The sequence below is a fragment of the Lethenteron reissneri genome, chromosome 62, assembly GCF_015708825.2.
Source record: "Lethenteron reissneri isolate LAM-NWPU_2019-01 chromosome 62, ASM1570882v1, whole genome shotgun sequence".
Classification (NCBI taxonomy): Eukaryota; Metazoa; Chordata; class Hyperoartia; order Petromyzontiformes; family Petromyzontidae; genus Lethenteron; species Lethenteron reissneri.
This window is the reverse complement of record NC_083840.1, coordinates 3,348,073-3,364,392: the sequence shown is the minus strand read 5'-3', so window position 1 is coordinate 3,364,392 and position 16,320 is coordinate 3,348,073. Positions and strand designations below refer to the sequence as shown.

The 16,320-nt window shown below is 54.3% G+C and overlaps 1 protein-coding gene across 1 annotated transcript in view; it reads right to left on the bottom strand.

The window, feature by feature from the left end:
* Positions 1-16,227, bottom strand: part of LOC133358580 (lipase member H-like) — a 16,832-nt gene extending 605 nt beyond the window's left edge. Inside the window, 11 exon segments of the mRNA XM_061576948.1 lie at positions 1,490-1,549; positions 1,551-1,582; positions 2,623-2,790; positions 4,357-4,446; positions 7,001-7,102; positions 8,990-9,101; positions 10,397-10,456; positions 10,458-10,526; positions 12,395-12,495; positions 13,635-13,868; positions 15,541-16,227. Coding sequence (XP_061432932.1) covers positions 1,490-1,549; positions 1,551-1,582; positions 2,623-2,790; positions 4,357-4,446; positions 7,001-7,102; positions 8,990-9,101; positions 10,397-10,456; positions 10,458-10,526; positions 12,395-12,495; positions 13,635-13,868; positions 15,541-15,613 — 1,101 coding nt within the window. The 5' untranslated portion in view covers positions 15,614-16,227.
* Between the last annotated feature and the right edge of the window lie 93 nt (positions 16,228-16,320).

Below are 16,320 nucleotides of genomic sequence, written 5' to 3'. Positions count from 1 at the left end.
TGAGTGTAGTGGGGCGTGAGGGGGTGGTGGACTAGTGGGGGGTGAGGGGGTGGGGGCTAGTGGGGGGTTGAGTGTAGGGGTGTGGGGCTAGTGGGGGTGAAGGGGTGGGGGCTAGTGGGGGGTGAGGGGGTGGGGGCTAGTGGTGGGTGAGTGTAGGGGTGGGGGCTAGTGGGGGGTGAAGGGGTGGGGGCTAGTGGGGGGTGAGGGGGTGGGGCTAGTGGGGGGTGAGTGTAGGGGGTGGGGGCTAGTGTGGGGTGAAGGGGTGGGGGCTAGTGGGGGGTCGAGGGGGGTGGGGGCTAGTGGGGGTGAGTGTAGGGGGTGGGGGCTAGTGGGGGGTGAAGGGGTGGGGGCTAGTGGGGGTGAGGGGGGTGGGGGCTAGTGGGGGGTGAGTGAGGGGGTGGGGGCTAGTGGGGGGTGAAGGGGGTGGGGGCTAGTGGGGGGTTGAAGGGGTGGGGGCTCAGTGGGGGGGTGAGGGGGGTGGGGGCTAGTGGGGGTGAGGGGGGGGGGCTAGTGGGGGTGAAGGGGTGGGGGCTAGTGGGGTGTGAAGGGGGTGGGGGCTAGTGGGGTGGTGCGGGGGTGGGGGCTAGTGGGGGTGTGACGGGTGGGGGCTAGTGGGGGGGGTGAAGTGTGGGGGCTAGTTGGGGGGTGAAGGGTGGGGGTAGTGGGGGGGTGAAGGGTGGGGGCTAGTGGGGGTGTAGGGGGTGGGGGCAGTGGGGGTGTGAAGGGTGGGGGCTAGTGGGGGTGTGAAGGGTGGGGGCTAGTGGGGGGGGTGAAGGGTGGGGGCTAGTGGGGGGTGAAGGGTGGGGGCTAGTGGGGGGTGAAGGGTGGGGGCTAGTGGGGGGTGTAGGGGGTGGGGGCTAGTGGGGGGTGAAGGGGTGGGGGCTAGTGGGGGGTGAAGGGTGGGGGCTAGTGGGGGCGTGAAGGGTGGGGCTAGTGGGGGTGTAGGGGGTGGGGGCTAGTGGGGGTGAAGGGTCGGGGCTAGTGGGGGGTGAAGGGTGGGGGCTAGTGGGGGGTGTAGGGGGTGGGGGCTAGTGGGGGGTGAAGGGGTGGGGCTAGTGGGGGGTGAAGGGTGGGGGCTAGTGGGGGGTGAAGGGTGGGGGCTAGTGGGGGGTGTAGGGGGTGGGGGCTAGTGGGGGGTGAAGGGTGGGGGCTAGTGGGGTGAGGGTGGGGGCTAGTGGGGGGTGAGGGTGGGGGCTAGTGGGGGGTTGAAGGGGTGGGGGCTAGTGGGGTGAGTGTAGGGGGTGGGGGCTTAGTGGGGGGTGAAGGGGTGGGGGCTGGTGGGGGGTGAGGAGGTGGGGGCTAGTGGGGGGTGAGTGTAGGGGGTGGGGGCTAGTGGGGGGTGAAGGGGTGGGGGCTAGTGGGGAGTGAGGGGGTGGGGGCTAGTGGGGGGGGGTGAGTGTAGGGGGTGGGGGCTAGTGGGGGGTGAAGGGGTGGGGGCTAGGGGGGGTGTAGGGGTGGGGGCTAGTGGGGGGGGGGTGAGTGCGCTCACCACGAAGGGCGAGTTGTTGGATGTCTCTGCGTAGGCGGCCACTACGCTGAAGTTGAACGCGCTGGGGGGGCAGCCAGCGCTCTACCCAGTAGCCTGGGGGGGGGGTCACGTGGGAGGGGGTCACGTGGGGGGGGCGTCCAGGGGAGGGGGTCACGGGGGAGGGGGGTCACGTGGGAGGGGGGGCGTCACGTGGGAGGGGAGTCACGGGGGAGGGGGGTCACGGAGGAGCGGGTCACGGGAGAGGGGGGGTCACGTGGGGGGGGGGGGTCACGTGGGGGGGGGGGTCACGTGGGAAGGGGGTCACGGGGGAGGGGGGTCACGTGGGAGGAGGGGTCACGGGGGAGGGGGTCACGTGGGAAGGGGGTCACGGGGGAGGGGAGTCACGTGGGAGGGGGGGTTATGGGGGAGGGGGGTCACGTGGGAGGGGGTCACGTGTGCACGGGGGGTCACGTGGGAGGGGGTCACGGGAGAGGGGGGTCACGTGGGGGGGTCACGTGGGAGGGGGTCACACACCGCGTGCTGCTGATGTGTTGATCCAGCAGTGAATAGACCATGACGATGATGATTTAGGTATCCATGACAATGATAACGATGTGTGTAAGTGTGTGTGCTGTGTGTGTGTGATGTGTGGTGTGTGTGTGATGTGATGTGTGTGATGTGTGTGTGTGATGTGTGTGATGTGTGTAATGTGTGTAATGTGTGTGTGTGTGATGTATATGTGATGTGTGTGTGTAATGTATGTGTGTGTGATGTGTGTGATGTGTGTAATGTGTGTAATGTGTGTAATGTATGTGTGTAATGTAATGTGTGTAATGTATGTGTGTGTGATGTATATGTGATGTGTGTGATGTGTGTAATGTGTGTAATGTATGTGTGTAATGTAATGTGTGTAATGTATGTGTGTGTGATGTATATGTGATGTGTGTGATGTGTGTAATGTGTGTAATGTATGTGTGTAATGTAATGTGTGTAATGTATGTGTGTGTGATGTATATGTAATGTGATGTATGTGTGTGTATATGTGATGTGTGTGATGTATATGTGATGTGTGTGATGTGTGTGTGTAATGTATGTGTATGTGATGTATATGATGTGATGTATGTGCTGTATGCACGTGTGTGATTCGTCGTCACCTAGCAGGGGACAGACCCCGATTGGTCCGACGTTGCAGTCGGAGCATAGACCCTCCCGCAGGGCCTCTCGCGATGCGCAGGGGAACGCCGCAGTGCTACACGGAGCTCGCATCGACGCCAGGAACAGAAACGAGGAGCGCTGGTGGTCGCAGATCACAAACTCCTTCCCTGGCAGAGACAAAGACACAGACAAAGGCGCCCGACCCCATGTGTAGCCTCGGCAGAATGTTGGGGCAAGTGCCGTTGAGGCGAGTTTCAGTTCTCATGTGCAGGTAGTCCCCGAATTGAGATGGGTACGACTTACGATATTTCGATCTTGCGATAATTCACTGGTCAACACACTTTTTTCTGGCATAAGGTATGCACTGTCCTTGAAGTTGATTGGTCCACACCCGAGACAGCTTTTCTTAGAGCCTAGTCTCACATGGTGTTGGACCAGATGACGCCAAAAGGCTCACAATGTAGTGTATAGTGTAGTGTATAGTGTAGTGTATAGTAGTGTAGTGTATAGTAGTGTAGTGTATAGTGTAGTGTATAGTAGTGTAGTGTATAGTGTAGTGTATAGTTGTGTCGTGTATAGTAGTGTATAGTGTAGTGTATAGTAGTGTAGTGTATAGTAGTGTAGTGTATAGTGTAGTGTATAGTGTAGTGTATAGTAGTGTATAGTAGTGTATAGTGTAGTGTGTAGTGTATAGTAGTGTAGTGTGTAGTGTAGTGTATAGTTGTGTATAGTAGTGTAGTGTATAGTGTAGTGTATAGTGTAGTGTATAGTGTAGTGTATAGTAGTGTAGTGTATAGTGTAATGTATAGTAGTATAGTGTATAGTGTAGTGTATAGTAGTGTATAGTGTAGTGTATAGTGTAGTGTATAGTAGTGTATAGTGTAGTGTATAGTAGTGTATAATAGTGTATAGTGTAGTGTATAGTAGTGTAGTGTATAGTGTAGTGTATAGTGTAGTGTATAGTAGTGTGTAGTGTATAGTGTAGTGTATAGTAGTGTATAGTGTAGTGTATAGTGTAGTGTATTGTGTAGTGTATAGTGTAGTGTAGTGTATAGTGTAGTGTATAGTGTAGTGTATAGTATAGTGCATAGTGTAGTGTATAGTGTAGTGCATAGTGTAGTGTATAGTGTAGTGTAGTGTATAGTGTAGTGTATAGTAGTGTATAGTGTAGTGTATAGTGTAGTGCATAGTGTAGTGTATAGTGTAGTGTATAGTGTAGTGTATAGTATAGTGCATAGTGTAGTGTATAGTGTAGTGTATAGTGTAGTGTATAGTGTAGTGTATAATGTAGTGTATAGTAGTGTATAGTGTAGTGTATAGTGTAGTGTATAATGTAGTGTATAATGTAGTGTATAGTGTAGTGTATAATGTAGTGTATAGTAGTGTATAGTGTAGTGTATAGTGTAGTGTATAATGTAGTGTATAATGTAGTGTATAATGTAGTGTATAGTAGTGTATAGTGTAGTGTATAGTAGTATAGTGTAGTGTATAGTGTAGTGTATAATGTAGTGTATAGTAGTGTAGTGTATACTGTATAGTGTAGTGTATAGTAGTGTAGTGTATAGTAGTGTAGTGTATAGTGTAGTGTAGTGTATAGTGTAGTGTATAGTAGTGTAGTGTATAGTAGTATAGTGTGGTGTAGTGTATAGTGTAGTGTATAGTGTAGTGTATAGTGTAGTGTATAGTGTAGTGTATAGTAGTGTAGTGTATAGTGTAGTGAGTTCACTCCTCACCCTGCAGGATGGTTTTTGGGCAGCCCGGCTGGTCTTCGCCGCCGTTGATGTAGAAGTCCACGTGACCGACCGACGTTTTGATGCCGAACACTGCCCAGAGAGAGGGACACGGGGGGGGGGGTGGGGGGGGGGGGGTTGAACACAAAGGTCAAGGCAAAGGTGACCTCCACCCAGGTAGCCTGAGATGGAGCGTCAGGCAAAGTGGCGGCGAAGATCTATTTTTAGAATATAACGCTAGTGCTACGTCTATCACTCGGCCGGTCAGTCGGCGCTAGGCATTTCTATGCGATAGGCTGCAAACACACACATACGTCAGCAGCAGCAGCTTGGGAGCAAGGTTACAGCCGCAACTACGGTCTGCTAATGTACAGTGATACCTCGGTTCACGAACGCTTCTGTTCACGAACAACTCGGTTCACGAACAGAAAAGTTCATAAAAAGATGCTCCGGTTCACGAACTCTGCTTCTGTTCACGAACAACTCGGTTCACGAACAGAAAAGTTCATTAAAATATGCTCCGGTTCACGAACTCTGCTTCTGTTCACGAACAACTCGGTTCACGAACAGAAAAGTTCATTAAAAAATATGCTCCGGTTCACGAACTCTGCTTCTGTTCACGAACAACTCGGTTCACGAACAGAAAAGTTCATAAAAATATGCTCCGGTCCACGAACTCCGCTTCTGTTCACGAACAACTCGGTTCACGAACAGAAAAGTTCATAAAGATACGCTCCGGTTCACGAACTCCGCTTCTGTTCACGAACAACTCGGTTCAAGAACAGAAAAGTTCATAAAAATATGCTCCGGTCCACGAACTCCGCTTCTGTTCACGAACAACTCGGTTCACGAACAGAAAAGTTCATAAAAATACGCTCCGGTTCACGAACTCTGCTTCTGTTCACGAACAACTCGGTTCACGAACAGAAAAGTTCATTAAAAATACGCTCCGGTCCACGAACTCCGCTTCTGTTCACGAACAACTCGGTTCACGAACAGAAAAGTTCATTAAAAATACGCTCCGGTTCACGAACTCTGCTTCTGTTCACGAACAACTCGGTTCACGAACAGAAAAGTTCATTAAAAATACGCTCCGGTCCACGAACTCCGCTTCTGTTCACGAACAACTCGGTTCACGAACAGAAACGTTCATACAAATACCCTCCGGTTCACGAACTCTGCTTCTGTTCACGAACAACTCGGTTCACGAACAGAAAAGTTCATTAAAAATACGCTCCGGTCCACGAACTCCGCTTCTGTTCACGAACAACTCGGTTCACGAACAGAAAAGTTCATTAAAAATACGCTCCGGTTCACGAACTCTGCTTCTGTTCACGAACAACTCGGTTCACGAACAGAAAAGTTCATTAAAAATACGCTCCGGTTCACGAACTTTGCTTCTGTTCACGAACAACTCGGTTCACGAACAGGAGCCGCGGCCATTTTAATGCTGTTTCCAGGCTGTCACGTGGTCGTGACTTCCTGTAGGAAGATCGTGGAGAGAAGAAGAGACACAGAAAGAAGTACTGTGAGTACTGTGAAGACACTTTCAGTGACTTTTTGCTTTTTGGTGTGCTTTTCAGCACATACAGTACTGTACTACTGTACTGTACAATACTGTACTTACTGTATTGTACAGTTCACCCGTTTGAGTGCTTACTGAAGTCATCTCAAGCAAGGTTAGTGTTCTCTCTTTATACATTACTATACTGTACAGTACTAATGTGTATTGTCATTTGTTTCATATTTTTGAACTTCAAAAACCAAAAAAAAGGTCAGAACGGATTAACCGGATTTACATTGAATCCTGTGGGAAATGTGCCTCGGTTCACGACCAATTCGGTTCGCGACCAGAGTCAGTTCACGAATTAAGTTCGTGAACCGAGGAATCACTGTATATACGACCTGTCTGGCTGAATGCGGAAAAACTGTTGTTTCTTCACTGCAACATTCGTTTGTTTGGATATAATTACTAAGTAAGTAACACCTCAAGATTTGATATTTAGCGACTCTTACTGCAGGCTCTGAATGATTAGTTCTAGATTATTTTTTTTTATTAAAGTAGCATTGCATCGTGACTTCTTTCATAAATCTTGTGTTCGGTAACTTTGGTTATGTACCGTTCTGTTTCGGTTTCGGCCGAAAGTCAATCTTTAACTTTCGGTCTGGTTGCGGTTTCGGCCGAAACCAGAAATTCAGTTTCGGCCGGCCTCTACTGTCGGTGTCGCTGTGGTACACGTCCACAACTCCGTGTCCTCGTGTCTCCATGTCCCCCTGTCCCCGTGTCCCCGTGTCCCCGTCCATGTGTCCTGTGTCCTGTGTCCCCGTGTCCCCCTGTCCCCGTGTCCCTGTCCCTGTCCCCGTGTCCCTGTGTCCCTGTGTCCCTGTGTCCTGTGTCCCTGTCCCCGTGTCCCTGTGTCCCCGTGTCTCCCCGTGTCCATATCCCCGTGTGTCCCCGTGTGTCTCCCCGTGTCCCCGTGTCTCCATCTCCCCGTGTCCCTGTGTGTCTCCCCGTGTCCATGTCCCTGTGTCCCCGTGTCTCCCCGTGCCCCGTGTCCCCGTGTCTCCCCGTGCCCCGTGTCCCCGTGTCTCCCCGTGTGTCTCCCCGTGTCCCCGTGTCCCCGTGTCTCAGTCCCCCTGTCCCCACTGTCGGTGTCGCTGTGGTAGACGTCCACGAATGCGGCGTCCGTGTGGTCCAGGCGCTCGTCGGCGTTCCGATCCTCAAACTCGGGACCCGCCGCGTCCAGCGCTGCGGGAGACGCGGGGAGACAAAGGCGGACGGGGGGAGGTGGTGGTGGTGGGGGTGGTGGGGGGGTGGGGGGGAGGTGGTGGTGGTGGTGGTGGTGATGGGGGTGGTGGTGGTGGGGGTGGTGGTGGTGGTGGTGTTGGTGGTCGTGGTGGTGGTGTTGGTGGTGGTGGTGTTGGTGGTGGTGGTGTTGGTGGGGGTGTTGGTGGTGTTGGTGCTAGTGGTGGTGGTGGTGTTGGTGGTGTTGGTGGTGGTGGTGTTGGTGGGGGTGTTGGTGCTAGTGGTGGTGCTAGTGGTGGTGGTATTGGTGGTGGTGTTGGTGGTGTTGGTGGGGGTGTTGGTGGTGTTGGTGCTAGTGGTGGTGGTGGTGGTGTTGGTGGTGGTGATGGTGGTGGTGTTGGTGGTGGTGGGGGGGAGGGTGGTGGTAGGGGGGGGTAGTGGGGGGTAGTGGTGGTGGTGGTGTTGGTAGTGGTGTTGGTAGTAGTGGTGTTGGTGGTGATGAACGTGGTGGTGTTGGTAGTAGTGGGGCTAGTGGTAGTAGTGGTGGTGGTAGTAGTGGTAGTGGTTGTGTTGGTAGTGGTGGGGCTAGTGGTAGTAGTGGTGGTGGTAGTAGTGGTAGTAGTGGTGTTGGTAGTGGTGGTGTTGGTGGTGGTGGTGATGAACGTCGTGGTGTTGGTAGTGGTGGGGCTAGTGGTGGTCATGTTAGTGGTGGTGTTGGTAGTGGTGTTGGTGGTGTTGGTGTTGGTAGTGGTGGGGCTAGTGGTGGTGTTGGTAGTAGTGGTGGTGGTGTTGGTAGTGGTGGGGCTAGTGGTGGTGTTGGTAGTAGTGGTGTTGGTAGTGGTGGTGTTGGTGGTGGTGGTGATGTTAGTGGTGTTGTTGGTGGTGTTGGTGCTAGTGGTGGTGGTGGTGTTGGTGGTGTTGGTGGTGGTGGTGTTGGTGGGGTTGTTGGTGCTAGTGGTGGTGCTAGTGGTGGTGGTATTGGTGGTGGTGTTGGTGGTGTTGGTGGGGGTGTTGGTGGTGTTGGTGCTAGTGGTGGTGGTGGTGGTGTTGGTGGTGGTGATGGTGGTGGTGTTGGTGGTGGTGGGGGGGAGGGTGGTGGTAGGGGGGGGGGTAGTGGTGGGGGTGGTGGTGGTGGTGGTGTTGGTGGTCGTGGTGGTGGTGTTGGTGGTGGTAGTGTTGGTGGTGGTGGTGTTGGTGGGGGTATTGGTGGTGTTGGTGCTAGTGGTGGTGGTGGTGTTGGTGGTGTTGGTGGTGGTGGTGTTGGTGGGGGTGTTGGTGCTAGTGGTGGTGCTAGTGGTGGTGGTGGTGGTGTTGGTGGTGGTGATGGTGGTGGTGTTGGTGGTGGTGGGGGGGAGGGTGGTGGTAGGGGGGGGGTAGTGGGGGGTAGTGGTGGTGGTGGTGTTGGTAGTGGTGTTGGTAGTAGTGGTGTTGGTGGTGATGAACGTGGTGGTGTTGGTAGTAGTGGGGCTAGTGGTAGTAGTGGTGGTGGTAGTAGTGGTGGTGGTAGTAGTGGTAGTGGTTGTGTTGGTAGTGGTGGGGCTAGTGGTAGTAGTGGTGGTGGTAGTAGTGGTAGTAGTGGTGTTGGTAGTGGTGGTGTTGGTGGTGGTGGTGATGAACGTCGTGGTGTTGGTAGTGGTGGGGCTAGTGGTGGTCATGTTAGTGGTGGTGTTGGTAGTGGTGTTGGTGGTGTTGGTGTTGGTAGTGGTGGGGCTAGTGGTGGTGTTGGTAGTAGTGGTGGTGGTGTTGGTAGTGGTGGGGCTAGTGGTGGTGTTGGTAGTAGTGGTGTTGGTAGTGGTGGTGTTGGTGGTGGTGGTGATGTTAGTGGTGTTGTTGGTAGTGGTGTTGGTGGTGGTGTTCCCCCAGCAGTGGATGGATCTTGTCTCCGTCCACCTGATATCCGCCCGAGGGTTCCGTTGAGGTCGGCGCCCGCCATGCCCGAGACGTGTGCACCTAGACTGGCACCGATGAGGTGGACACGCCCAGGCAGCACTTCCCCGTCCCGCTGCCAGGAGGAGGAGGGAGAGGGATGATGATCAACGTGGTGGTGGTGGTGATGGTAGTGGTGGTTGTGGTGGTAGTGGTGGTGGTAGTGGTGGTGGTAGTGGTGGTTGTGGTGGTGGTGGTGATAGTGGTGGTGGTTGTGGTGATGGTGGTGGTGGTTGTGGTGGTGGTGGTGATAGTGGTGGTGGTGGTGATGGTGGTGGTGGTTGTGGTGATGGTGGTGGTGGTGGTGGTGGTGATGGTGGTGGTGGTGGTGATGGTGGTGGTGGTGGTGGTGATAGTGGTGGTGGTTGTGGTGATGGTGGTGATGGTGGTGATGGTGGTGGTGGTTGTGGTGATGGTGGTGGTGATGGTGGTGGTGGTGGTGATGGTGGTGATGGTGGTGGTGATGGTGGTGATGGTGGTGGTGGTTGTGGTGATGGTGGTGGTGGTGGTGATAGTGGTGGTGGTTGTGGTGATGGTGGTGATGGTTGTGGTGGTGGTGGTGATAGTGTGGTGGTTGTGGTGGTGGTGGTGGTGATAGTGGTGGTGGTTGTGGTGATGATGGTGATGGTGGTGGTGGTTGTGATGGTGGTGATGGTGGTGGTGGTGGTGGTGGTTGTGGTGGTGGTGGTGGTGGTGATAGTGGTGGTGGTTGTGGTGATGGTGGTGATGGTGGTGGTGGTTGTGATGGTGGTGGTGGTGGTGATGGTGGTGATGGTGGTGGTGGTTGTGGTGGTGGTGGTGGTGGTGGTGATAGTGGTGGTGGTTGTGGTGATGGTGGTGATGGTGGTGGTGGTTGTGATGGTGGTGGTGGTGGTGATGGTGGTGGTGGTGGTGATGAAATCAGCAGAGGGGTTGATAATGAAGAAAATGATGATGACAATGACGCCCACGGAGGTGTGACCACGTGGTGACGACCACGTGGTGATGACGAGATGATCACGTGACGATGATGACGTCATGATGACGAGGTGATGACGAGATGATGATGACGAGATGATGACGAGGTGATGATGAGATGACCACGTGATGATGACCACGTGATGACGAGATGACCACGTGACGATGACGAGGTGATGACGATGTGATGACGATGTGATGACCAGATGACCACGTGGTGACGATGACGAGGTGATGACGTCTCACCAGCAGGCGCTGCACGAGCTGAACGAGCTCCGTGGCCACCGGCCGCACGTTCCTGACGGCCGCGCTGTAGACGAGGTGGTGATGACCACGTGATGATGATGACGTCATGATGACGAGGTAATGATGATGACGTCATGATGACGAGGTGATGACGAGGTGACGACTCACCAGCAGGCGCTGTACGAGTTGAGCGAGTTCGGTGGCCACTGGCCGCACGTTCCTGACGGCCGGCGCCGTAGACGAGGTGAGTGGCTCCGTGGTTCCAGTCGACGACGATCACGTCGCCCTCCGGCCTCACCTGGGGCGGTCCGCGTCACCCACCTCGTCACCCACCTCGTCGTCCAGCTAGTCACCCACCTCGTCGTCCTCGTCGTCATCCACCTTGTCGTCATCGTCGTCGTCCACGTCATCATCATCATCATCATCCACGTCGTCCTCGTCGTCGTCCACCTCGTGACCCACCTCGTTGTCGTCCACGTCATCATCATCCACGTCATCATCGTCATCATCATCCACGTCAACATCGTCATCATCTACATCGTCATCATCGTCATCATCATCGTCATCATCATCCACGTCAACATCGTCATCATCGTCCACGTCATCATCGTCATCATCGTCATCATCATCATCATCCACATCGTCATCATCGTCATCATCATCCACATCATCGTCATCATCATCGTCATCATCATCCACGTCATCATCATCCTCATCATCATCATCGTCATCATCGCCATCATCATCGTCATCATCATCCACGTCATCATCATCGTCATTATCATCATCGTCATCATCATGATCCACGTCATCATCATCGTCATCATCATCATCGTCATCATCCACGTCATCATCATCGTCATCATCGTCATCATCATCCACGTCATCATCGTCATCATCATCAACATTATCATCATCATCCACAACATCATCATCATCCACATCATCATCCGCATCATCCACGTCATCATCCACATCGTCATCATCGGACATTGCCACCACCACCTTCATCACCACCAGCACCACAAGCAGCATCAATGGTTGTGGTGGTGGTGGTGGTGATAGTGATTGTAGTGGTGGTGGTGGTGGTGCTGGTGATGGTGCTGGTGGTGGTGGTGTTGGTAGTGTTGGTAGTGTTGGTAGTGGTGTTGGTTGTAGTAGTGGTGGTGGTAGTGGTGGTGGTGGTGCTAGTGATGGCGGTGATAGTGGTGGTAGTGATGGCAGTGGCGGCTCCTGCAAAATCTCTCAGGGGGGGCAAATGTCTGGATGATTGATAAGGATAAGGTCCACCCATGCAATGGATAATTTTACAGCTTAAGCATGTAAAGGCAACTTCACTTCTTTAATATTAATGAAAAATTAAGTGACTCTTACAATACATCTTGTTTGTTTCTATACTCACTATTAAAACAAACCACTCAAGTTTATTTTATTAAAGATTCCACTAGGTGGCGATAAATTATATTGTTGGATGAAACGTGCTTACGTATGATGACGTAAGCACGTTAGGGCGAGCCCTCCCGGAAGCCATAGAGAATGCATTGGAGCGCCCCCGTTCGAAAAAAAAACATCTTTGAATGTAAGTCTATGGGGCCACTCGGGGCGATTCTCAGCCGGAGTGAAATCGCCCAAAAAGAGGCGGTACTCCACAGAACGTGACATGACGCTGATTGGACTATATCCAGAGGCTGCAGTGACGCCTAGCGTGACTCTGTGGTTGAATGACATTGGTGGTGCGTCGCCCAATCGCCCTAATGAAGAAAACGCCCCTGAGTGATGGTGATAGTGGTTGTTATAGTGGTGTTGTTGGTGGTAGTGGTGGTGGTGATAGTGGTGTTGTTGGTGGTAGTGGTGGTGGTGGTTGTAGTAGTGATGGTGGTTGTAGTAGTGATGGTGATAGTGGTGGTGGTGATAGTGGTGGTGGTAGTGGTGGTGGTGGTGGTTGTAGTAGTGATGGTGATAGTGGTGGTAGTGGTGGTGGTGATAGTGGTGGTGGTAGTGATGGTAGTGGTGGTGATAGTGGTGGTAGTGGTGGTGGTAGTGGTGGTGATAGTGGTAGTGATGGTGATAGTGGTGGTAGTGGTGGTGATAGTGGTGGTAGTGGTGGTGGTAGTGATGGTAGTGGTAGTGGTGTTGGTGGTGGTGTTGGTGGTGGTGGTGGCGCACCGCATGAAGTGTCGCCACCATGCTGTCCAGCCACACCGGCTTGGATCCGGAGATGCGGAATCCGTGGATGATAAACGTCACTCGCCTCTCCTGCACCCCACCTCCTCCATCACGGGTTCAGGGGCACGAGTTCAGGGTTCAGGGGTACGTGTTCAGGGGTACGGGTTCAGGGTTCAGGGTTACGTGTTCAGGGGTACGTGTTCAGGGGTACGTGTTCAGGGGTACGGGTTCAGGGGTACGGGTTCAGGGTTCAGGGGTACGTGTTCAGGGGTACGGGTTCAGAGGTACGGGTTCAGGGGTACGGGTTCAGGGGTACGGGTTCAGGGGTACGGGTTCAGGGGTACGGGTTCAGTGGTACGGGTTCAGGGTTCAGGGGGATGGGTTCAGGGGTACGGGTTCAGGGGTACGCGTTCAGGGGTACGGGTTCAGGGGTACGGGTTCAGGGGTACGGGTTCAGGGTTCAGGGGGATGGGTTCAGGGGTACGGGTTCAGGGGTACGCGTTCAGGGGTACGGGTTCAGGGGTACGGGTTCAGGGGTACGGGTTCAGGGTTCAGGGGGATGGGTTCAGGGGTACGGGTTCAGGGGTACGGGTTCAGGGGTACGGGTTCAGGGGTATGGGTTCAGGGTTCAGGGGTACGATTTCAGGGGTACGAGTTCAGGGGTAGTAGTGTATAGTGTAGTGTATCATGTAGTGTATAATGTAGTAGTGTATAGTGTAGTCTACTAGTACAGCACTATAGTGTAGTGTGGTGTATAGTGTAGTAGTGTGTCCCCGTGTCCCCATCCCCGTGTCTCCATGTCTCCATCCTCATGTCCCCATTTCTCCATGTCTCCATGTCTCCGTGTCCCCGTGTCCCCCCATCCCCGTGTCCCCGTGTCTCCATGTCCCCATGTCCCCATGTCTCCGTGTCCCCGTGTCCCCCCATGTCCCCGTGTCCCCGTGTCTCCGTGTCCCCGTGTCTCCATCCCCATGTCTCCATCCCCCCATGTCCCCGTGTCTCTGTGTCTCCATCCCCCCATGTCTCCATGTCTCCGTGTCCCCGTGTCCCCATGTCCCGTGTCCCCATATCTCCATCCCTTCATCCCCCCATGTCCCCGTGTCTCCATGCCCGTCTCTCTGTGTCTTCATGCCCATGTCCCCGTGTCTCCATCCCCGTGTCTCCATGTCCCCGTGGTGTCCCCGTGTCTCCATCCCCATGTCCCCGTGGTGTCCCAATGATGTCCCCGTGTCTCCCCTACCGGGCGCCGTGGGTGCGAGCAGCTTGCCGGCGGCGCTGGCGTTGAGGAGTTTGCCGCAGGCGCGGCGGAGACCCGCGGGATAGAGCAGGAATCGCACCTTCACCTCGGTGCCTCGGAAGGCATCTCCCAGGTCCAGCTTGGAGAAGTCGCTGCACTCTTCGTCAGTGGCGGTCGCTCCTTGTCCACCTCCTCCACCACCTCCTCCACCTCCACCTTCTTCACCATCTTCTGCCGCTGCACCACCAGAGACAAAGATGCACACGCCCAGGCGTTCACAGACTGATCTTCTTGGTTCTTTCGGTAAAGTCATCACGTAGAAGGGAAATAATAAAATAATAAAAATAAAACATAATAAAATATTATGCAGGGATTCATCTTATTGGTTCTTTCGGTAAAGTCACGTAGAAGGGAAATAATAAAATAATAAAAATAAAACATAATAAGGTAAAATTCTCACGACGTTTCGGCCACAACGCAAGCAGCCGTCCTCAAGTGAAGAACAGGTCTGTCAGAAAGGGTTAGAGTGAAGGTCTGGATTAGAGTCAAGGTCAGGGTCAGGGTTAGGGTCAGAGTCAGGGTTATAGTGAGGGTCAGGGTTAGAGTGAGAGTCAGGGTCAGGGTTAGGGTCAGGGTTAGGGTCAGGGTTAGAGTGAGGGTCAGGGTCAGGGTTAGAGTCAGGGTTAGTGTTAGAGCCAGGGTTAGGGTCAGGATGAGGGTCAGGGTTATTGTCAGGGTCAGGGTTAGAGTCAGGGTTAGTGTTAGAGCCAGGGTTAGGGTCAGGATGAGGGTCAGGGTTATTGTCAGGGTCAGGGTTAGAGTCAGGGTTAGAGTTAGAGCCAGGGTTAGGGTCAGGATGAGGGTCAGGGTTATTGTCAGGGTCAGGGTTAGAGTCAGGGTTAGTGTTAGAGCCAGGGTTAGGGTCAGGATGAGGGTCAGGGTTATTGTCAGGGTCAGGGTTAGAGTCAGGGTTAGTGTTAGAGCCAGGGTTAGGGTCAGGATGAGGGTCAGGGTTATTGTCAGGGTCAGGGTTAGAGTCAGGGTTAGTGTTAGAGCCAGGGTTAGGGTCAGGGTGAGGGTCAGGGTTATTGTCAGGGTCAGGGTTAGAGTCAGGGTTAGAGTTAGAGCCAGGGTTAGGGTCAGGGTGAGGGTCAGGGTGAGGTTTATTGTCAGGGTCAGGGTTAGAGTGAAGGTCAGGGTTAGAGTCAGGGTTATGGTCAGAGTCAGAGTCAGGGTTAGGGTCAGGGTCAGGGTTAGTGTTAGGGTCAGGGTTAGGGTCAGGGTTAGTGTCAGGGTTAGAGTCAGGGTCAGGGTTAGTGTCAGGGTTAGAATCAGGGTCAGGGTTAGGGTTAGAGTGAAGGTCAGGGTTAGAGTCAGGGTTATGTTTAGCATTGGGGTCAGGGTTAGAGTGAGGTCAGGGTGAGGGTGTGGTGAGGGTGAGGGTGTGGTCAGAGTGAGGGTGAGGGTGTGGGGAGGGTGAGGGTGTGGTGAGGGTGTGGTGAGGGTGAGGGTGAGCGTGTGGTGAGGGTGTGGTGAGGGTGAGGGTGAGCGTGTGGTGAGGGTGTGGTGAGGGTGTGGTGAGGGTGTGGTGAGGGTATGGTGAGGGTGTGGTGAGGGTGTGGTGAAGGTGTGGTGAGGGTGTGGTGAGGGTGAGGGTGTGGTGAGGGTGTGGTGAGGGTGAGGGTGTGGGTGTGGTGAGCGTGTGGTGAGGGTGTGGTGAGGGTGAGGGTGTGGTGAGGGTGTGGTGAGGGTGAGGGTGAGCGTGTGGTGAGGGTGTGGGGAGGGTGAGGGTGTGGTGAGGGTGTGGTGAGGGTGAGGGTGAGTGTGTGGTGAGGGTGTGGTGAGGGTGAGGGTGTGGTGAGGGTGAGCGTGTGGTGAGGGTGAGGTTTGGAGCTGCCGCTCTGCTCACCCGAGGCTGCGATGGGGAGCGCTGCCCAGCAGCTCAGCAGCAGGAGCAGGAAACTCACCACCCCAACCGACATGGCCGCTGTCTCTACTCACCACCAACACCCACACTCTCTACTCAGGTGGTGGCGGTGGTGGTGGTGGCGGTGGTGGTGGGGGTGTTGGTGGTGGTGTTGGTGGTGTTGGTGGTGGTGGTGGTCGACTTCTCTACTCAGGTGGTGGTGGTGGTGGTGGAGGTGGTGGTGGTAGTGGTGGTGGTGGTGGTCGACTTATCTACGTGCGGTGGTGGTGGTGGTAGTGGTGGTGGTGGTAGTGGTGGTGGTGGTAGTGGTTTTGGCGGTGGTGGTGGCGGTGGTGGTGGTGGTGGTGGTCGACTTATCTACGTGCGGTGGTGGTAGTGGTAGTGGTGGTGGTGGTTGTGGTGGTGGTAGTGGTGGTGGTGGTGGTCGACTTATCTACGTGCGGTGGTGGTGGTGGTAGTGGTGGTGGTGGTAGTGGAGGTGGTGGTGGTAGTGGTGGTGGTGGTGGTCGACTTATCTACGTGCGGTGGTGGTGGTGGTAGTGGTGGTGGTGGTTGTGGTGGTGGTCGTGGTGGTGGTGGTCGACTTCGCTACGTGTGGCGGTTGCGGTGGTGGTGGTGCTCGTGGTGATGGTGGTGGACAGCTTCTGGACAGTAAAACTCTCCCAACAATTGGCCCTTTCCCGAGTGACAGAGTTAATCATTGTCAGCCTGCAGAGACGAGCAAACACGCTGCGTGTAAACATCGACCTCTGGCACTACATT